The sequence below is a fragment of the Crinia signifera genome, chromosome 6 (assembly GCF_055691185.1).
Source record: "Crinia signifera chromosome 6, ASM5569118v1, whole genome shotgun sequence".
Lineage (NCBI taxonomy): Eukaryota > Metazoa > Chordata > Amphibia > Anura > Myobatrachidae > Crinia > Crinia signifera.
Genome location: NC_139222.1, coordinates 177,861,583 through 177,884,767, shown reverse-complemented (window position 1 = coordinate 177,884,767; position 23,185 = coordinate 177,861,583). Strand labels below are relative to the sequence as shown.

The following is a 23,185-nucleotide window of genomic DNA, read 5'->3' as shown; positions in this document are numbered from 1 at the left end:
GTGCCGTTACATAGCGAAACAATAATAATATCACTTTTTTTTTTTTGATGTTTCACCATAGTGCCCTGATTGAAACATTTGTTACGTTGGATAGACTTCTGAGTGGGAGATTAGTGAGAGCCAAGGACATCTGCATTTGATGGCATGCTGGTACATATACTGATATGAGTACATCCTGTTTAGAAAGTAGAAACGGTGATGACAGATGTGGAAGTCGAAATTGCATCACTACTCCATTAAGGTATTACGACCGCCCTCTGCACAATCCCAGTATGCCATTAGCATTTTAGTAGCTTAAACGTAACTACCAAGGTAGGATGTGAAACATTAATTGGTAATTCTTAATGACATGTCCCCTCTTGTTTCTTTGTCTTTGTGTGAAACCCCCTGAGTTATCTTGTTACAAATACCGTCAACAGTCGCAAAGGTCAGTATAGTGAAACAATCACTATACATGACCTTAGAGATAGTCGGACTGTGTTATCCTGTTTCAACATGTGAAGACACCAAAAAGAACAATAAACTATAATCCAGTAGAGACTGGTTCTCCCTTTATCCTCAAGACAAAGGACCACATGGCTCGGACGATACTCTCATGAACAGGAAGAGGTCCCCGTGAAGCTGAGAGCCAATGGAGAGATGCCCTAGCCCCTCTCCCTTACCCAGTGACCATCCAGTTTGACCCCACACCCCTTTGCTTTAAAATCCTAAACCCGAGGTCTCTGGACTCATATGTGATCTAATCTGAATACATACCCGGGATCTTGGGGGGGAATTCTTATCCGATCATGGTCTCTGCTTCCTCTTGATGGTAATTGCTATTCCTTATATGTGCTAGTTCTATATGTTAGCTGTGCCTGCATTTGCATCCTTTTGTAATACTGTTTCTTCTATGTATAAGCTGTACCGCATACTTTTATAGTTTATATTGTGTGTCATCTTTTAATCATCTGCGTCCACTTTGGACTTAAATATATTAAGACACGGGGTCGGAGCCGTGATCTCCATATAACCAGTGTTTAATTGCATTATTTCTTAATGAGTGTAACAGCGTCTCAGACGCAACATCAGCATTGACCATAATCAATTGTTCTATCGATTGTATCGCTGGTGGACTTAAGTCTGTATCAATATACATTTTCTGTGAAAGCTCCTTGAGAGTCTCCTACGCACGTGCGTCCGAGTTGCACGTGGAAGAGTAAGCGGGCCAGCATTGTTATATCGTGTAAGATAGCGGTTTCTAAGGGTAATCGAGTGATTGGTATAGAAGGTAACACATACAGTGTAATTAATACATTATCCACTGGTTTATTAAAATATCGGTTTTAATACAGATTATCTGAGCTTTTTTATGGAACTCAGTAGCAGCAATCTATTTGTGACCATCATATCTGCTAGAAAGCATAACAGGTGACATGAGTTTATGCTAAGGCCAGAGACCAATGAGCGTCAGATCTTGTGAAGACTCTTTGAAACACTGCTGACTATCAGTGTTTGACGACCATTAATCTAATATCTGCAGTGGCGGTTTTTACCTATGGGCTGCAGGCTGCAGCTCGACCAGGTAAAATTTGCCACTGTGTGAAGCCAGATGCAGCCTGTGAGACTGCACTGGCTTCACTGTGACTGGCAGTGACTTCCTATTGGAAGTCTGACCTGCCAGTCACCCAATGCAGTCCCATTGGGAGGTGTTTCCTCCCTCCGGGGTGCCTCTCTATGTGCAGCTGCGGGATAGCCCCTAAAAACAGATTATGCGCATACGCAGTACCACAGACGATACTGCGCATGCGCTGGACCCGGGACCGTCAATACAATTCTACGGGTTTGCTCCCGAAGCAGCCCCATAGAGGCTGGGGCCAGCGCAAACACAGTACCGAAGAGACTACTGTGCATGCAATGGTGATCACCACAAGCAGGTGGAGGGGATCTGTGGGGACCAGCAGCGGCGGCACCAGAGGGGGGGACCTGGCATCATGGCAGTCCCTCTTCTCCGCCAAGGTAAGAGCCGCCACTGAATATCTGTGATGTATGCTGCAGCATTACACCTGTGTTATTTTGCAGATGAACTAATTTTCATAATTGCATATGCAATTAACCGTCATTTTAACCACCATCCCACAGAGCCTGAGCATTGACGAGTGACCGAGGTGGCCTGGAGAAATCAGAATTAATGTAAGTTGGCAGTTTGCAGATCACCCATACCGCACAATAATCTAAAGGGGCCTACACAAGATCTGAAATAAGCATCTTTTTGCATAATCTGTACCCTGAATCGTGCTTTAAATGGAATAACCAACTATACACATCTGAGAAAAGCATTTTTTGGGGATTAATTCATCAATTAATGTCACTAATCAATATGTCACTAGTTCCTCATCAGTTGATAATCTGTGATTTTTAAAATATTGGTTCAGAATGCAAATGGTCTTTTTCCAAGTTTTTTTTTTCATGGTTTCTTTGTCCCAAAGATTTTTCTGGATTTATTGTGAAGTAAATATAAATATAAATAGAAAACTACTGTGATACTCACTTTGTCTTTAGTGTAATATTTCAGCAGTCCCTCACTCTCCGAGAATTCAAAAAATCTCTTTAAAAATTGACCATTATCTCGTCCTTTCTTCCACAGAAAACCCTCTTTATGTTCTAACAGAGACAAAATGGAGGCCACTTTACAATACGCAATCAGCTGTTGACACAATGACCAGCGAGATATTGTCCAACCTGAATCAACTATATAAAAGTGAAAAATTTTCCTTCTGTCTGTCTCTCCATACAAATTCACAGTTTACAAGCCAAGATTGTGAAATTTTACATATGAGCATATTATAACATGGCCGAGGCAACTAAGCAAATTAAAAATCGAAATAATTCTGTTACTTTTTAATTAACAAAAAAACACAATTTTTGTTTAACGCTCATTCCGATTACCAAAATCACTGATCACACCAACTGATACAAGCCCATCAACATATGCTCAGTGCAACTCACATCAATGCACTGATTGCCAATAATCTGAACTGAGCAAAATTCAGGGTTGCATCTCTCTTTTTTTTATTAAGTAAAAACACAATTTTTGCTGTACGCTCCTATGTATGTTCCAGCATAACTCTGGAATAACTGCAGCTATTTACACCAAACTTGTATATTACTTACAATCTGTGAACAAACACTGTGGGGGTAACACACCTTTAGCACCCGTAGGGGTGAGGCACCAGCACAGAGTATTTCAGCAGATAGCATAACTCTGGAATGGCTGGAGCAAATTACAACAAACTTGGTACACATATCAATTACAATCTGTGAACAAATACTGTGGGGGTAACACACCCCTAGCACTTCTAGGGGAGCAGAAGCACAGATTATATCAAGACATTCATAATATGTCAGTGATGACAGGGCTGCATGTGCCTGGGACAGTGGAATGATGTGAGGAGGAGGATGGAGACCCACACACAGAGTTATTTAGTGGCAGTAAAAGGGTCCCCCAGCAGCACAGAGTATATCAGGATATACATAATGTGCTGTGCTCCAACGTAAATTAATGAATTACTAATGTTATTTATACTGTTTAGTGTTTATTTATTATTTATTTATTTACATTTTCTTATATAACTCAGCAGATTCCGTTGCGCTTTACAATTGTAAACAGAGATAAAACAAACTGGGTAACAACAGACAGACTTGGAGGTAAGAGGGCCCTGCTGCAAGCTTACAATCTATAGAGTTTAGTATTTAAATAGATTTTTGTAAAGAAACATTCTTAAAATCCCGGGCAACGCCAGGTAATCCAGCTAATAAGTGATGCTCTATGATCATTCTATGTACAGAACACAGATGCCAGATTCACATAAATTTAAGCCAGTGACACTTTGCTGCTGAGCTGGTGCCTTAATGGAGGTTGACTGTGATACAAAGTGGATTTGGAGCATTACAAGATCGTTTTATGTTTGCTGAATGCACTTTTATTGCACATTATACTCTTGCATCAAACCAAAGAATCAGAATAGTTTGCAAGAATAGTATATAGCATGCAGCGAACGAGAAATGTTATTGTACAGTATAGTTGGTCAATACAGAAATATAAAGACACATCAAAGGACAGATCTTTAAAACATGGGACTGTTCCTGGAAATTAGGGTTTACTAGCAGCTATGATAGAGAATGAGGAAGGATGTGATTTTGATTTGAGCTTACTAAGTTCTTATCTATTTACCTACTGCATATGGAGAGTTACTATTACTTGTAAACTCTCGTCGTTCATACTTTGCTCTGATCCACTGTTCCTTTAATACCCTACAAAAACAAAATAAAATAAAAAAAATGATTAATTAATTAATTACTAGTAAAATGCAAAAATAACAGAAAGAAATAGGACAATTACCTGAATTACTCAGTGACAGAAATATTTCTCTGTTATCCCATCAGGGACATTTGACTCGGGCACTATAAAGTCTCCTTCAAGAAATGGCACTTTATATATTAAAAAGTTAACTTTTATCTTGCCAACAGGACAGGGTGTTTCACAAATTGCTTTGAAAACTAATGTACTTTATTAGTTCATTTATTTTCTTCCTCTGATTTACCAGTGTTTTTTGGTGGCAATGCTTCTGTAGTTAAAAAATAGCTTTATTACACCCTCGAGTAGAGTATTTGTTTTCCATGGACTGGACTAACACCACACTCCAGAAAGATAAACTAACTGAACGTTTTTTTTTTTTTTAAACATGGCTTCCATACATCTGTATCTTATCAGCATCAACCAAGGAAGCACTTCTTAAGTGTTTTCAATTTACTACATGGTACAACATGGAGGTCATTGCTGCGGGTATCCCCTTTTAAATGTGAAGGCTTATCGTTTCCTTTTTTCTTAGTTGTGTGATGTTGGGTTTGTGTTTGTCCTGGCTTAACCCAGATATTTGACTAAGATTACATTACATTATATCTCTATGTTGTATTTAGTTTTATTACCAGTTAACTATAACTATACATATGTATTTGTAAACCACTCTGTATGTTATTCATGCCGGCATTGTGTCTTGAACATGCAATGTTATTTTTCTCTTTTTGTGTTATCTGTCAATAAAATATTTTAGGGAAAAAAGAACAGATGTAAAATCTCAGTACCGGATGATGAGGAACATGGACACTCACAGAAAATCAGTAGGACTATTGTGGGATCTTCCTCAGAGATGGAACTATTTATATCAGGGGCTGTTTCAACATCAGGTAACTTCTGATGAAGTTGTTTTTGAATGAAAAAAACATCAACAAGGCCTATTAGAAAAAGTCATATATTGGACGACTTGTGAGACTCACTCCACACTGAATCCTAGCTGGACATGATATCCAAGAAGATTGACACAAATTTTTATAATCGTACTGTACTATAAGCATGTTATCCTGCTCATGGACAGTGTAAATTGATGGAAATGGATGTTTTCATTCCAATATCCCCTATATGTATTTCAATCCATAAACTCATATTCATCCTTATAGCTGCGTTTTCACTGACATTATCAAGAATTATTTGGGTAAATCTTTACCTTGGCCAGTGCTGAATACTGATTTAAACCATATGATTTATATTGTACTATGTACTATGAGCCTTATTCAGATTTGAGCTCAGTACAAATTTGTTTGGAAAATGAGCAAAACCATGTGCACTGCAGGTGGGGCAGATGTAACATGTATAGAGAGAGTTAGATTTGTATGAGTTATTTTGTTTCTGTGCAGGGTAAATACTGGCTGCATTATTTTTACACTGCAATTTAGATTTCAGTTTCAGCACACCCCACCCAAATTTAACTTTCTCTATACATGTTACATCTGCCCCACCTGCAGTGCACATGGTTTTGCCCATTTTCCAAACAAATTTGTACTGAGCTCAGATCTGAATAAGGCTCAAGGTGTGATATTTTGTTACTAAATATGCTATTTTAAAAATTTGAAGTGATTCGCCTACTATTTTTATTATAAATGTATTTTTAAGTAGCCAGGTAGTTATAACCCCAGCATCAGTGGCGGAACTACCGAGGGTGCAGTTGGTGCAGCTGCTATGGGGCCCGGTGACTGGGTCCCCTGCACCCTCGGTAGTTTAAGTATTTTATTACAAAGCCGCCGCCTCTTCAGCGTGCCTCCACCACACTGACAAGTAAGGAGCCAGGTGGGGGTTGCGCCATGGGGAAGGAGCTGGGCGGGGGTGGGGGGGTAGCGCCGTGCAGCATCGTTAAGGTAGGAGTCAGGCGAGAGATCAGGTGGCATCGTGCGGGCAGAGGCGGGCGGGTTTGACGCTGTGCAATGGCTGCAGAAGGAGCCGGAAATGGGGGGTGTGTGCTGTCACCGGGTGGGAGAAGCCCGCGCATGGAGAGTAGAAGAAGTGATGCACACGATGCCTGCTGGTGCCCGCCCCGCATCCTGCTTGGCAGAATGGCCTGTGCTGCCAGCTCAGAATGTGGCTGGGACAGAAAGTAAGGGATAAGTCCTGCTGCTGCTGCTGCTGGTGAGATGGGCTACTGCACATAAACATGTTGCAGCAGCACCAGATGCAATATGATTATATATAGGTTATAAGTTTAAAATGTTTTCTCTACTTTTCTTTTTATGTGTTGATCTGCGTTTATGTGTTTTTATTTTCTTAATGTGTTTATCAGGCTGTGACTCTTGGCATTGTTAGTAAGGGGAATTATGGTGTGCTGCATAATGTGTATGGGGCCTTGCGCTGTGTCTCATAATGTGGAAGGGTATTACAGTGTGATGTGTATTGTGTAATGGCCATTACGGTGTGCTGCATAATGTGTATGGGGCCTTGCGGTGTGTCGCATAATGTGCAAGGGTTTTACGGTGTGTCGCATATTGTGTAAGGGTATCGCGGTGTGTCACAATTTGTGTAAGGGACATTACGATGTGTTGCATAATGTGTAAGGGGCATTGCGGTGTGTCGCATAATGTGTATGGGGCCTTGCAGTGTGTCACATATTGTGTAAGGGGCATTGCCAGGGGGGGGGGTTCTAGTTACGCCCAGGGGCGTAACTATAGCACCGCAGCCCCCGCCACCGCGGGGGGGGGGGGGGGGGCGCTGTGCATGTGGGGGCGCCGGGGGCTGCGGTGCTATAGTTACCCCCCCCCCAATCCCCCGCAGACTTACGTATCTCGCTGGTCCAGGCGGCTCCGTTCTTCTGATGAAGACCACCACAAAATGGCCGCCCCCATATAGCACACTGTTCTCTGAAACTGTCTGCTGTATGGGGGCGGCCATTTTGTGGTGGTCCTCAGCAGAAGAACGGAGCCGCCGGGACCAGCGCAGCGCGATAGGTAAGACTGCGGGGGAGGGGGTTAGCATAGGCGACGGAGCGGCCGGGGGGGGGTGTGCTTGACGGGGCGGCGGCGGCGGGTGGGTATGGGCGCCCCCCCCCCCCCTAACGGCGGGGGGGGCGCCCAAAACGTAGCTACGCCACTGGTTACGCCGCTGCACAGCATTTTATTTCCCGTTTCTCTTCATGGATTAGCGCAAGTGGCTGATTAAGCCATTGTCCAGGAGAATTAGCAAGGAAACCTGTTTCAGTGAAGAACTATAACAGGGCCTGGAAGACATAATGGTTGATTTGATATGTCAACCTAACAACCGTATACCACTGCTTCAACCTCTCTCCCACTACCACTCTCTGCATCTTCCTGTCACCCTCTGTCAGCCTCATCATCTTTTGCTTCCCAATACCAACCTCTGCCTCCCCATCATTCTGTGCATCCCCTGTTTGTCCTTATTCACCCCTGCAACCTGTCACCATCTGCCTCCCCTTGTCACTCACTGCCTCTCCAAAGCACCCTCTGACTATCCCTGCCACATTTGCATCTTCCTGCCAGACCATGCCTCAACCCCTCTCCCAATGTCACACTCTGCCTCTCCATGCCACTTACTGCCTCTTTCTTAACATTTTCTGCTTACTCCCTGTAACTCATTGCCTCCTCTGTCACCCACTGCCTATTTGCCATACCCAAATCCTTCACCGCAGATATAAACTTTAACATTTGCATAAATATAATAAAACACATGCAGGGCAGGGACTCCTAAAGAAGCTTGTCCCTGCTATTGTGTAAGAAATAGAGATATTGCATTGGCAGTCACTTCACTTCTGTTTTATGTTCCACAATGCAGCCATGCATGTGCGAACTGCTGACCACACATGTGTAGCGGCCATACTGTAGTAACTTGCTGGGGTCCCCTAATAATTTGTATTGTCTGACAGTGTCCCAGAGTAATGTAGTTGGTAAAGCCCTGGTCTAGGCCAAGAGTTAAAACATGAATTCAAAGTTTAGCTTTTTGCCCTTTATGTTTTATTCCAGAAAAGAATTGCATTTATACAGGTAGTGCAGACTTATTTTCCCATGGAGTGGTGCAGTGACAAGCATTCAGTCCTTCACAAGTCTTTTGGAACTGGAATTTAATGCTGAACAAATTGAACACTATCTCCATTTACATTGAATCCTAGGCTTGAATAGAAAACCCATTTTCAATGTGAGAAACATTGGCTGCTTAGTGGATCTGGAGGGTGTCTGAGCTGAGATCTCTTGCAAATACAAATTCTTGGTTTTTCTTGAAGATAAGGCTGCTCTTCATATAAAACAATGGGGAATTTTAATAAGGAGAAATGGCTACGAATACGCCTATTTCTGTCTGTATACGGCCTTAAATTTGTATTTGATCAATTTATTATGGCCGATATACGGCATACCTCCCAACTGTCACGATTACAGCGGGACAGTCCCGATTTTCGGGTCCTGTCCCGCTGTCCCACCCGCGGCAGGCATTGTCCCGCTGCGGGGGGGGGGCAGTTGGGAGACCCCCAATCTAATAGAATAGACGCTGTGCGCATGCGCACAGCGTCTATTCTTGTATGAAAATGAGGTAGTGGCTAATTAGCATAAGTCGCACCCTCATTTGCATACACCCCGCCCCCTTTTCGGGCGCTCGCGTGGCGAAGCCGCGCGAGTGTCCCTATTTCCCCAACACAGAAGTTGGGAAGTATGTATACGGGCATTCAGGCGTATTTGTATTCCTATTCAGGAATGAGTAGGAATCATCATTCATTCGAATGGTGATTCCTAATTTGCTAACCAGCCCTATGTTATATACGGCTGGTAATTGAACAGATAATATTCCTCATTTTTCAGTCGTATTTGGGTGAAGTCTGCATGGATCAGTCAGATTTGCACAGGCTTCTAAGTGTAAAAATAGAAAAAAATAATAATAAAAAAACAACAACGTGCTCTCCCCTTCCCGGCATTTACCAGCCTGGTGTTAAAAATTCAGGGAACCAATGACATAGGGGTTCCCTGTAATTTTTAAAACTAGTACCAGATTCAAGGGCCGGTCCTGGATCCCAAAATACAGGTGACAAAATGAATAGGGGTCCCTCGTATTTTGAGAACCAGCAGTGGGCCCAGCCAGCAGGGTAATGCCACATCTGGGGACACATTATATAAGGTTCTGCGGCTGAACCATTAACCCCCTGACCAGTCAGTCCGGGTAGGGATCCTGGGGGAGTGGGGACCCCTCCAATAAAGAGAAACACACCCCCCCCCCCTCCAGGTCAATGGGCACCAGGCTGTTTACAATGTAAAAAAAAAATATTAAACTATTGTACATTGTCGTGAAACTACAAGTCCCAGCAAGCCTGCACCGCCTGCACTTGGAGAACCATAAGAACCAGTATGCGGGACAATAAAGAGCCCGCTGGTCCTTGTAGTTCTACCACAATGTAAATAATTAAACAAAACACACTGACACGTTAGAAAAATAGAAACGTTTATTTCACACTACAATCATTCATATAATATACTTATATAATGGTCTCCCGCAGGTCAGTCCCCTTCTCCTGTAGAATCCAAGTTTGGGGTACCTGCGGATGGAAATTGTACTTACCCAGTGCTTAAAGTGGTCCTGGAGAGGTTGTAGAACTCACTTTCCCCGCCTACCCCCCTTCCCCATATGTCACAGCTAGGGTGGGTGCTAGTGTATTCAGCACCCCCCTGCAAGCTCTAAATGTATGGCCTATTCCACACACCCATGAAAAGAATAAAGCATGGGCATTATACCACCCCTAATTCAATTTATGCCCCACAGTGCAAAACAACACAACACATAAAAAAAGGAGGGCATGGCTTTGAGGGACAGGGGATTATGCACACCCTAATGCCCATTAGACATTATGCCACACACCGTAATGCCCATTGCACATCATGCGACACACGGTAATGCTCATTACATTATGCCTCTTAAGTGCCTCTTAAATGCTCATTGCTAGGGTTTTTTTGCTCAATGCCAGGGGTTTTATGCTTTTTTACAGGGGTTCTAGTCACAGTGCCAGGTGTTTCATGCTCTTTGCCAGGGGCTGCATGCTCAGTGCCAGGGGTAACATGCTCGGTGCCAGTGGTTACATGCTCAGGGCCAGGGTTACATGCATGGTGCCAGGGGTTACATGCACGGTGCCAGCAGTTACGTGCATGGTGCCAGGGGTAACATGCTCGGTGCCAGGGGTAACATGCTCAGTGCCAGGGGTATCAAGCACGGTGCCAGGGGTTACATGCATGTTGCACAGTGGGAAGTTACTGTATGCACTGCACTGTGTGGTAAAGGAGATAGTCAGGCAGAGTGGTGGGAACCCTAGCTGTCTCAAAGCAGGTCCATCTGTGGTGTGGCTATTTCAAATGATGCGCCGGCATGAGACTCATGAGCCAATCAATGTTCGTGCCTGGGAGTCAATCAGGCACATTGTCTCCTGATTGGTTCCCGGGCCACGAGCTTGCGAGTCATGAGTAGGGCAATTTCAAAATTTTTAAGTCCCCATTGTGAACAGTTAAAAATGCCTCTGCCATCAGTATCATTGACGGAGAAGGATGGAGGTCACTGCTGGTGTCGCAGCATGGCCAGGGTCAGGGAGCAGCTGAAAGGAATGTCCGTTTTATGCTCGTCACCGCATCCCCTCCGCACAGCGAGTATGAGCTGACAGGCTGCACATGTTTAAATTCCCCCTGTATGAGGGACAAGGATGCAACCGGCTGAAGGCGGCGGGGACAACTGAGCAGCTCAAACAGAAGCAGGGATGGAAGACCACGGGGAGGGGAGCTGCCGCATATTGTCTCTGCACAGTCTGGTGGTGGAGTGGCCGCTTCTCCCAATGGTCTCTGCCTCAAACCTGCCCAGCGCTGACGTCAGACGGCCCTTTCAATGAAGGGAATTAGAAGCTACCGCCTGCACAACACAGGCAGGTGTGCGTTGATGAAGACAGAGCTGTTGGCTGGGATGATGGAGCAGGAGAAGGTGAGCAGACGGAGGGGGTACCATTCTGCTTCCAAAATGGAACTGATGGGATGCAGTTCCACCCCACTTTAACCCTTGTACTTACCAGCTCTTCCGGAGAAGATTGTGTCCTCTTCGTTCCAAAGTAGGCATCCCCGGACTGGAATACCAATACCCAAAGCTAGAACAGCCCGTGAGAAGCGCAAAATGTTATTGTTTAGTAAATATGCCCTATTTACGAGTTATATTTCATCGAGAATACGGCCAATACCAGACTTATGGCTTAGTATCCGGCATCGGCTGTATTTGTATTTCTTAGTAAATTTCCCCCAATATGTTTATCCAGTGGGTTCCATATTCCAGACTGACTGGGAACAGCAAATATGCTAATGACATATTGTAGTTTTCACAAGATCTTGGGCAAGCGTCCTATGGCTGGCCAGATGGCACTGGGCTGCTCTACTAAAGGACTTCCCAAAATTAATGGAAAGCTTTCTCTGCCCCATTCCAGCGACCAAGAAGTTACTGAATAAGTAAACAATAACACCAAGATAAATTAAGTATAATAAAGGAGAAGCTTTAGTGGTATGATAACACATCTTTTCCAAGGAGAAGTCAGATGGCAAAAATGTCTGGCTCAAAATCTTGAAATATTGCTTCTTGCTTACGAAGAGTATTACTTATTTTGCAGAGCGTTGAATAATAGATTGCATCATTCTTGGCACTTGCCACTAATTTGGGCCCTGACTCTCCTCTGTGTTTGTTCAATTATTTCAAGTGTTCAGAATATTTGCTTTAAGAAATCAAACACATTAGGTAGCCCAAAAACCATAGCATTTTACCTGCAGTCTAGTCCGTGGCAATTACATAGAATATGACTAACATATAAGGGCTACAAAATTATGCAGCAATAGGACCTAATGCTTAATTAAAACAGTATGCAGGTATAGGCTTAATAAAGTCTATATCATTTGTATCATACGTTTTGGGAATGTGATCAAACTGATCATCTACACCTAGATTATACTTTATACTCTGATCATACATAGCATGCATGTAGAATAGCCTCCATATGCCATACTTGCCTTACTATTTTCAGGGAGATTATAGTTGGTAGTAGAATTTTGCATGGCGCCCTGTTGAGGATGTGTGTGTGCTTAAATGTTTGTTGCAGTTATTTTTACATAACATTATTAACTATATATTTTGAGGAATTTGGGAATTAGATAATAACATTGCTGCTTGCAATATTGTATTTATCTGTTGGTAACTATTGCTGTGATATTTATTTTCTTCTCACTTAGGAGACATTCTGGTCGCCGCCTAGCGAATATTCCCGCTGCTTTGTGAATGGATGATTTGCATAAACATCCATTCGCAGGGTAGCAAGCGGGGCCAAAATCATTCGATGGTCGGCAACCATCGAATCATTTCTACCCTGCTCGTAAATCTAAATCAGTCTGGGCTGACTTAGTTGTGGCCGAGGGTCCGAGAACTGGGCGGGTGGCTGATGTCAGCCATCCGCCCCTGGCAGGCAGCTGCCTGTCTGCGTTCGCAATGGGATGCCCAGTATTTTCCTGGGCCAACTCAGCATTTCTGTGGGTATGCCCAGGTAGCACTGCGAGTGCCCCCTGCCCACCTCCATCCCACCCCCCCCCCCCACTGTGCGAGCGGACGACACGGCGACTATGCAAGTCTCCAAAGGCATCCGCACTGAAGCCCTGCATGCGCAGGTTAGAAACATCGGTACCCGGTGCGAACGCACCGGGGACCGAATCAACCAGAATGAGGGCCTTAGCACAATATACATAATAAAAATGTGATGCCATATGTGATGCCATATGCAATCTAATATTGTGTAAATTCTCACTTCTATGATCATCTCAAATGGATTTTAAAACTTTGTATTGTCCTTTTTGTGTATTGAACTATAGCACCATACTCATGTGGCGACTGCAGCCCCATGCTGAGTGAGGTGCTTATGCATGGATAGCTGAGCACACATCGCTGTACACAGTGCGATGCACCCGCAATGCGTGCTGAGCGATCTGTGCGGATTTTGACAGAACACAGTTGAGATCTAGTCAGGCGATAGTGACTCACGGGACTGTGCATCACTGTCGATATGGCCTCTACACACGGGGCAATGTGAGCTTTATTTCAGAGAGAGCTAGTCAGATCGTTTGGAAATAGCCTTGAAAGCCTTGAGACTAGATGGGAAGAAGTGGTTATCTGCTGTTCAATTGTATGTTTCTATTACTAATAAAACATTATCGACCTCACCCACAGCTTGCACCACAGAGCATTTGCGGATCCTGAGATAAGACTGATACTATGCAGGGGACTAAGAGGGGGCTGCTGAGAGTTGTCAGTAGGTACTGCTTTGCCCATAGCAGTGATGATAGTGACTGCAGCAAATCACTGCCCTTGGTGGTACCTTAGCTGCAGTAAACAATCCAGATTTGTTCTATGATGCAGGGCAGCAGCCAGCAGAACACAAGAACTTGATTGGGAGGATAGACAACTATTCCATATACTAATCACTCTCCTTGGCATGTAAAGTAACTCTATACATACTTTGTACATACATTACAGCTGGAATAACCCATACACCGAGAATATAGTCAATAGGTCAACACCATATGGACAACAGGGTTAAAAGGTCGACATGGACAGATGGTATACAATGACCACCACAAATGTGTCAACATGGTCAAAAGGCTGACACTTTCAAAGGTCGACACAATGTCAACATTTGTTTTTATTCTCATCCTAACCATTCCCATAGTGCCTTAACTTAACAGTCCCCTTCTGCAGCCTAACCCTAATCGCCCCCTCTGGCAGGGTAGCCTTCCCCTAAATGTCTAACCATAATACTAACTCTAAACACAACCCCTAAATGGAATGAAAAGCTATGTTCTACGTTGACCATTTGCATGTCGATCTTTTGACCCTGTTGACCCAATGACTATCTATGTACTGTCTAACTACCATCCAGATAACAAAGGGATGCAGGTACTTTATATAGAATAACTTCCATGTCCTATTAGTAGACTAGCCCCTTACACCGACCAGGCAAAAACTGCATGTAGAATAACCCCATACACAGATTCCATATGTATACAGATAACATACATGTAATCTTTTTCAGTGGGTCTGTAGTAAAACAGAGGCACACAGGCTTCATATTCTTCCTTCACTCTCTGATTCCCGTGACTTCTCATAAACTATGGGGAAGAAATAACAGACAGTATGTACAGTATGTGTGTGTGTGTGTGTAAAACATGAAACAATATGATGAGAGAAATATTGTCCAATATCAAGTAACTTAGAGCAATAGATCATGCACAGGGAAGCACATCATAGTAACAGAAAAGAACACAGGGCACCATGTAAGAGCAGCAAAAAACACCATTGACTATAAGATTATAGTGACACAGTCCAGCATGTAACAGGGGTACAGAATAAACAGGCCAGTATCATCTCTATATACATATGTCTAGTAGTGTCCGTTTGTGTGTCCCTGAAACACTGTCATCTGTTGGCAGCCAGTGAAACTACGGGTGACATTCTATGGATTGAGATAATTCGACTTTTGCGATTTTTTTCGCAAAAACGGCCAAAATCGCATTTTTTTCCATTTTCGCATATTTAATGAGCTGCGAAAATGTCAAAAAAGTGCGATTTTGGCCAACAAGTTGGACACACTGGAAATGCGATGGCTGCTTTTCGCAGCACATCGCATCCAGATGTTTTCACATGAAAAAGTATACAAATCGCATATTTAATGGTATGCGATTTGTATAAAGTGTGTCTATAGTTCGCCCAAAAATCAGACCAGGTTCTGATGGGCGAATTAGCCAGAACCCTGCACAGATCGCAATGATCTGTGCAGGGTTCTGGTGTAAAAAAAAACCATTTAAACAGTTAAAATAAAATAAAAAACCAGCGCGGGGTCCCCCGCCAGAGCATAACCAGCCCCGGGCTCATTGAGCCGGTGCTGGTGACATAAAATCAGGGTCCCCGACAAATAGGGGTCCCCTTGATTTAATGAAACCAGCACCAGGCTCAAGGTCCGGCGCTGGTTCCCAAAATACGGGGGAAAAAATGACTAGGGGTCCCCCGTATTTTAAGAACCAGCACCAGACCCAACCAGCCAGCAGGGTAATGCCACAGCCGGGGGACACTTATTATATAAGGTCCCGCGGCCAAAGCATTATCCCCCTGGCTGGTCAGCATGGGCAGGGGTCCTGGGGAAGTGGGGACCCCCCCAATTAAGGGGCCCCCCCCTCCAGGACTTACCAGCCCATGCTGAAAGTCCGGGGCTGTCCCCGATGCCCCTGGGCGGTGGGCATCGGGCTGATGGATAGTGTAAAAAATAGAAGAAAAACTATTGTTTTCTACTGTAGAACTATGAGTCCCAGCAAGCCTACCCCGCATGCTGGGACTTGGAGAACCACAAGTCCCAGCATGCATAGCATAGGATATCACACAGTAGCAAGAAATACATTATGGTCATCCGTAGCTTCCCTAATACTCGGGGCCAGCAATAGAAATCTTAGGGCCCCCTCAACTCGCCATGACCATGCCCTCTTATAGCAGAGAGGGCAAAAAAAACAAAACATTTTCTATACAGTATGTATTTATATATACATTGAGGGGCCCCAGTGGTATTAGTGTACATAAATAATGCCATGCCTTTGTTTACCCGTTTGTAGACAGTCACCCTGTTTGAATTAAATAAGGTGTAATGAAAGGTGACCTTTGGTGGTATTTAGTGCAGCAACGTGCAGTCAGGGTAGGCAGGGCCTCTCTTGTCATAAGCCATGGCAGGGTACACCTTACACTAGTGGGAGTCCATGTCGACAGTTGTTGACAATGACATAAAAAAAAAGGGAAATTAACTCATGTCGACCTTTTCATTTTTCTAACTTTTTCATGTCAGTCTTTTGACCTGGTCGACCTATTGCATGTCAATCTTTTGGGGTCGACCTATTGACTGTCTATCTAGACACTGTCATTCTAATAATCCACACTCGTTACAATACATATATAACTAATAGAATTATACTCCTACCTCTACCAGGTCTTGCTCCATGTTATCTAGTTGAGTTGATTTGACCTTGCCAATTGCTGATATCCTGTGGACACCAGAACACTGCAAACAGACAAACACCCCGATATTGCATGATGCCCAGACAGGATCTGTAGAGAGAACATGTATTTATTGACAAGGTTACCACATACTAGTAATTTGTGCATCACTTATTTTAATTAATAAATAACAAATTAACATAAGTGATGTTGCCCATAAAAAACAATCAGATTCTGTCTATTATTTCCCTATTCCATACAAGAAAATGATAGAATCTGATAATTGCTTTAGGCAACTTCACATTTTTCATTTGTAGAAGCATTAGTATATGTGTCCCTTATTCTCTCTTATGGATATGATATGACAAAATATTCCATTATTATATTGAAGAGAGAAAGCATTTACTGAAGCATTACCTGCTAATACTGAAGAGACACCATTCTACATGATCGATGTGTGAAAATACTGTATGCGTGACATACTGTATGCCTGCATACCTCCCAACTGTCCCGTTTTCACAAGACCGTTCCATTTCTTGGGGTGTGCTCATTCACTCATTCAACTTCCAATATCACCTCTATGCTGATGATACTCAAATCTACCTCATCTCCTGACCTCTCTCCTGATCTCTCCGCTGTCTCTTCTAGGATGTCCCAGCGCTTTCTTAAACTACACATGCCTAAAACTGAGCTGCTCATCTTCCCACCCTCCCACATTACCTCACCTTCCACAATTTCACTTTCTATTGATGGAACAACGATCTCCTCTAACCACCAAGTACGCTGCCTTGTTGTCACTCTTGATTCCTCTCTCTCCTTTAAACCACACATTCAGCATCTCACAATCCTGTCGTTTCCACCTCAATAATATTTCCAGGATCAGACCCTATCTCACCCAGGATGCTACAAAGACCCTCATCCACTCTCTAGTTATATCCAGATTGGACTACTGTAATCTACTAATTTCTGGCCTCCCTTCACTCCAATCTATCCTAATTGCTGCTGCCCGTCTCATCTTCCTCTCCAAACATACTATGTCCACCTCCCCTCTCTTACAAGCTTTGCACTGGCTCCCCTTTCCCTTCAGAATACAATTCAAGCTCCTTACACTCACTTATAAAGCCATCACCCATTCTTCTCCCACCTACATATCTGACCTTGTCTCTCTTTCCATTCCCACCCGCCCTCTCCGCTCCACAGATGCACGTTGCCTCTCCTGCAAACTGGTTTCTTCCTCCCATTCCCACCTCTAGGACTTTGGCCGTTGTGCACCGCATCTCTGGAATTCTCTACCACTCCCTATTAGACAGGGACGTGCAGTCAGGGGAGGCAGGGGAGGCAGAGCCTCACCTGTCATAACTGATAAAAAAAAAAAAATACAAAGATGATATTTATTTCAGATATGCTGTTATAAATATCTTATTTGATTTTTTTTGTTTTATTAGTTAACTTATGAGGTGGGACTGGACACTGTGGGAGGCTGGGCGGCAGCGGGACCTGTGCCTCCCGCTGACAATTGAAAACTGCCCTGCAGCGGGGGCGGGAATAACCCGCAGGGTAGAAAGATGCGGAAAAGCCCATTGAAATTGAATGGGGAAGCGGCATCTACTCCTCTGCCTCAGTGACAGGGACGCACGCCCCTGTCACTGAGACAGATGTGATAGGACAGCGGAGAAGGCTGTCACTCACTGACAGCCTGTATCCGCTGTCCCTGAGCTGCACAGTGACTGTCTGTCAGTGTCTGCTGCAGGGACTTGATCAGCAGCATCATGTAAGTGTTTAGTTAATTAACACAGACATGACATACATTATATAATATATAACATGATGTATCATATTAAAAATGTATCCCGACCCCCTCCCAATTCCCCACACACTCACAATGGGTTTTATTTCTCTCACACACACACACACACACACACATACTGATTTTATTTACATTTATTTAACTAAGGGGCTTGCGGGAGTAGGGGCAGAAGCAGCTCTGGCAGGAGCAGCTTTAGGGTTAGGGGCAGCAGCGGCGCTTGCAGGAGACTGGAGTAGCGGGCAACAGCAGTATCGCTACTAGTACTGCCGTTGCCACTACCAGCCAGCCTGCCGCTGCAGGGGTGCAGCTGACACAGCTGTAGTAATGGTAGAGGGCGGGTGGTAGCGGGCGAGTGGTAGCGGGTGAGCGGGCGGGTGGTAGCGGGTGGGTGGTAGCTGGTGGGTGGTAGCGGGTGAGCGGGCGGGTGAGTGGTAGCGGGCGAGTGGTAGTGGGTGAGCGGGCGGGTGGTAGCGGGTAAGTGGTAGTGGGTGAGCGGGCTGGTGAGTGGTAGCGGGCGAGTGGTAGTGGGTGAGCGGGCGGGTGGTAGCGGGCGGTCGGCGGGTATTTCATCTGCTGCTCAAAGCCGCGGGGGGGAACCCGGCCGCCCACAGCCCTGCGCCTCTACCAAACTCCCCCCTCCGGCTGCCTGTGGTCCCTGTCCGGTCAGGTGCAGGGGGAGCTTTCAGTGTTCTTCCCCGCATGTGAAGCGGGGAAGAGCACAAGCAGGGAGACTTTTGGCTGCAGACAGTGCTGGGCGATATAGATAGTAATTAGTTATTTTTGCACTACAAGTCCCAGCATGATTAGTCAATTGCTGGGACTTGTAGTGCAAGAGTAACGCTAAGTACTATTTATATTTATATATAGCAATTGGTGGAGGCGGCAGTGAGTGAAATATTTGAAATTTAAAGATGGCCGCCGGGAGCCAATCAGAGTGCGGCATGTATTGGCTCCGCCCCCTCACACAGTTTTAAGAGTCTGCGTGAGCCAGTGGCTGACAGTCTGTCTGCAGGAATGGAGCAGAGAAGAGCTCCCAAGAAAGAAGACACTGGGAAGTCCTAGTGGGCGGCAGCCTTGCAAAACAGCTCAAAAAAGGCTGCTGCCCACCAGGTGAAGATGCTGGAAGCCCTGGCAAGGCAGCAGCCGTGCAAAAGAGCTTTTTGGCTGCCGCCTGCCAGGTGAAAATGCCGGAAGCCCTGGTGCGGCGGCAGCCGTGCAAAAGAGCTTATTGGCTGCCGTCTGCCAGGTGAAGACGCCTGAAGCCCTGGTGCGGTGGCCGTCCGCCAGCTGAAGATGCCGGAAGCCCTGGCATGGCGGCAGCCGTGCAAAAGAGCTTATTGGCTGCCGCTCGCCAGGTGAAGACTGCTGTGTTAATAAAACTTTACTTTACACGGTGTGGGTGTTTTTATTGGAGTATTGGTTCTGCTGTGGGACTGCAAGTCCCAGCAGGCCCATTAATGCCCTGCATGCTGGGACTTGTGGTTCCCCAAGTCCCTGCATATAGGGGAAGGTTTGCTGTGATTTGTAGTTCTGCAGCAGAACCCAATACTTTCTTTTTTACACTTATTTTATCAGCCCGGCGTCCACCGCCCTGGGACGCCGGGGACAGCCCCGGGCTTCAGCCCAGGACGGGTGAAGCCTGGGGGGGGGACCCCTTTATTGGGGGGGTCCCCACTCCCCCTGGTACCCCGTCCAGTGCTGACCAGCCAGGGTGATCATGCTTTGGCTGGGGAACCTTGCATAAAAAGTGTCCCCCAGCTGTGGCATGACTCCGCTGGCTGTTGGAGCCCGGTGCTGGTTCCAAAATATGGGGGACCCCCAATTTTTTTGTCCCCTGTATTTTTTGGAACCAGGACCGGTTTAAGAGCCTGGTGCTGGTTTCTTAAATATGGGGGAACCCCACCATTTCCCCCCCCCCCATATTTGGGGAACCAGGACTGGCTGAATGAGCCCGGGGCTGGTTATGCTTGGGAGGGGGGACCCTACGCGTTTTTTTTTTTTTTACTTGTGCACACTTTTTTAGACAGAACCATGCACAGATCTCACTGAACTGTGCATGGTTCTGTCAAACTTGTGTGCGATATTTGGTAATGTTTACCAAAAGTCACACCATATTATAATTTTATAAGTTTGCTATGAGAAAACATCTGGATGCGATTTGTAATTTGCTATTTTTTAAATATCAAAATGTGCGATTTAAAGCACAATTTGCACCCTATTAAATGTGTGATTTTTTGAAAACGCCAGATTTTTTGCCCATTTCTGTTTAAAAAAAAACAGCAAATGACTAAAAATCGCACCCTATTCCATTTCGTCCTATTTGTGTGATGGATGAGTCAGGACTGGGAACGGGAGGAGTTGGGACTGGCAAGGGGAGAAGTCAGGGCTGGAGAGGGGAGGGTCAAGATTAAACAGCAAGCCACCCCCCCCCCTCCCTCCACCCCAGATAAAAAAGTCTACATCCGACAATGAGCAGCGCCGCTAACGTTCACGTCACTTCCAGGTTATGCTGTACACGCTGTGGTGTAATAATACATTTTGGGCCCCTTCATGGTATTTTAGTGCTGCTCAAATGCATAATGCCCCTTACAGTGCAGCGTAGATGCATAGTTCCCCCTGCTGTGTGGCGTAGATGCATAATGCCTCCTGCAGTGTGGCGTAGATGCATAATGCCCCTGCAGTGCTGCTTACATACATTATGCCCCCACTAGCTTTAAATGAATGCCTTTAGTAGGACTTACCCCATTGCCCAAAGATTACGTGCTTATTGCCATGGGAGTTATATAGTTATTGCCATGGGTGTTATATTGCCATGGGGGTCATATGCTCATTGCCATTAGGGATACATGCATGTTGTCCAGGGCCCAAACTGACTCTGCTCCCTGCACCTTGGCCACCTACCCTCAACCCTCCCTTTACCACCAGGGTGTGTGGCTATCACCACTGACAACATGCTGTTGACTATAAGTACTTCTTTGCTTTAAATCCTGTGGAGATGCCGGGAAATATGTTATTGTTATTGTTCAATTAAATGGTAAACCTATCCGGGCTATATTGTATGTGTGTACGTGTGTAACTCTGGCTCTGATACTAGCCAGTGCCTCACCAGTCACTGACCTCACCGCACGTCACTGCTATTAGACTTGCCACCTCCCTACAAAACTTTAAAGGGGCACTCAAGACCCACTTCATTAAATCTAACCATTTCTCATCCTAACCCTATGTTTATGCTCGATTCTATCTTAGCTGTGTCATCCCAGTTTGTCTGCCCCGTACCTTTAGAATGTAAGCTGTAACGAGCAGGGCCCTCTCTCCTAGTGTGCTTTACTTAGAATATATCTCTGCCACTGTTATAATTGCATCAGTGTCCGATGTTGCAACTGTCTTTTTTATTTATCAAGTACTTGTCCTAATTTGCATGTGTACTGTAAATCACAGTCTTTCTTGTATTGTTCTTTGCTCATCTATGTATTGTCAGGCGCTGCGGAACCCTTGTGGCGTCATATAAATAAATGATAATAATAATTTGCATATGCTGCGCCCGCATTAGCATAGTCCACGTCCCCAAGTGTCCCTATTTCCCTAGTCAAGAAGTTGGGAGGTATGTGCCTGTCACAAATATTACTGTTTCACTTCTTGACATATTTGAGATATAATCAACTGAACATGTGCACTATTTATTTCAGCCATCTTTTTTTGTGTATATACAGGATATCCATCCAGAGGCATAACTTTGGGAGGCAATGGAGTCACCAGCTGCTGGGCTCATGTTTTCAAAGGGGCACCTCTCCTTCACTGCAAGTTTGAATCAGTTAATTGAAAGCTGTCGATACCGCTTCTGTGACTCCCCCTCCTAGCAGGACCATAGACACTCTCAGTACTCTTTACCTAGCACGGCGCCCACGATCTTGATCGTGGGCATCGTGAGGTAAAAAATTGCGTCGGTCGCGTCGTATGCGGGCTAAAGATGCCCGGACGCGACGCGACCGACGCGATGTCCACGATTTCCCATTGAAAACCATGTTAAACATGGACATCGCGTCGGTCGCGTCGCGGCCGGCCATAAATGTGCACACGATGGCCGCGACGCGATGCCCACGATTTGCCATAGGAATCAATGTTAAAAGGCCCGATGGACACGATTTTCATGTTAAATGGCTGAATGGACCCGATTTAACCATAGGAAACAATGTTAAATGGGCCTTAGAGCCCAAATACTTACCCTGAACTCTGAAATGGCCCCCCCAATTGTTTACGCCACCCCACGATCAACGTCAACCCGAAGCGTGGCGAGCGGCGGCGGTACGCGTCCTCCGACCTTTTCATACCCCCACTATCCACGTCGGCGTGGAGTTGAGAATAGAATAGTGTGGCGAGCGTAGCGAGCCACCGAGCCCGAAGCGTGGCGAGCGCAGCGAGCCCCGCGAGGGGACGCGGATACCTTCACAGGTAAACGCGTCCCTTCGCGGGCTTCACAGGTGTCCGCGTCGCCATGGACACCTGTGAAGCCCGCGAGGGGACGCGTATAGCTGTGAAGGTATCCGCGTCCCCTCGCGGGGCTCGCTGCGCTCGCCACGCTTCGGGCTCGGTGGCTCGCTGCGCTCGCCACACTATTCTATTCTCAGCTCCACGCCGACGTGGATAGTGGGGGTATGAAAAGGTCGGAGGACGCGTACCGCCGCCCCTCGCGGGCTCGCTGCGCTCGCCACGCTTCGGGTTCATGTTGATCGTGGGGTGGCGGTAACAATTGGGGGGGCCATTTCCCAGTCAAGGTTGCCTATTTGGCCTCTGTGGCCCATTTAACATTGTTTCCTATGGCCACATCGGGTCCATTGAGGCATTTAACAGTAAAATCGCGTCGGTCGGACCATTTAACATTGATTCCTATGGGAAATCGGGTGCATCGCGTCGCGGGCATCGCGGGTACATTTATGGCCGGCCGCGACGCGACCGACGCGATTTCCATGTTTAACATGGGTTTCAATGGG

At 45.5% G+C, this 23,185-nt stretch overlaps 1 protein-coding gene and 1 long non-coding RNA gene across 7 annotated transcripts in view; one reads left to right on the top strand and one right to left on the bottom strand.

Moving 5' to 3' along the window:
- LOC146008695 (uncharacterized) overlaps positions 1 to 2,979 on the top strand; it is a 32,082-nt gene extending 29,103 nt beyond the window's left edge. The window contains exons 2-4 of the long non-coding RNA XR_014444548.1: positions 62 to 241; positions 2,122 to 2,172; positions 2,627 to 2,979. This is a non-coding gene — a long non-coding RNA (uncharacterized LOC146008695). The remainder of the gene's footprint in view (positions 1 to 61; positions 242 to 2,121; positions 2,173 to 2,626) is intronic.
- ADAP2 (ArfGAP with dual PH domains 2) overlaps positions 1 to 23,185 on the bottom strand; it is a 56,696-nt gene that overhangs the window by 18,650 nt on the left and 14,861 nt on the right. For all 6 annotated transcript variants that reach the window (XM_083148241.1, XM_083148240.1, XM_083148242.1 and 3 more), the window contains exons 2-5: positions 16,374 to 16,501; positions 14,432 to 14,523; positions 4,214 to 4,293; positions 2,531 to 2,643 (exon numbers count right to left, since the gene is read on the bottom strand). In XM_083148241.1, the coding sequence (XP_083004367.1) occupies positions 2,531 to 2,643; positions 4,214 to 4,293; positions 14,432 to 14,523; positions 16,374 to 16,501 (413 nt within the window). The remainder of the gene's footprint in view (positions 1 to 2,530; positions 2,644 to 4,213; positions 4,294 to 14,431; positions 14,524 to 16,373; positions 16,502 to 23,185) is intronic.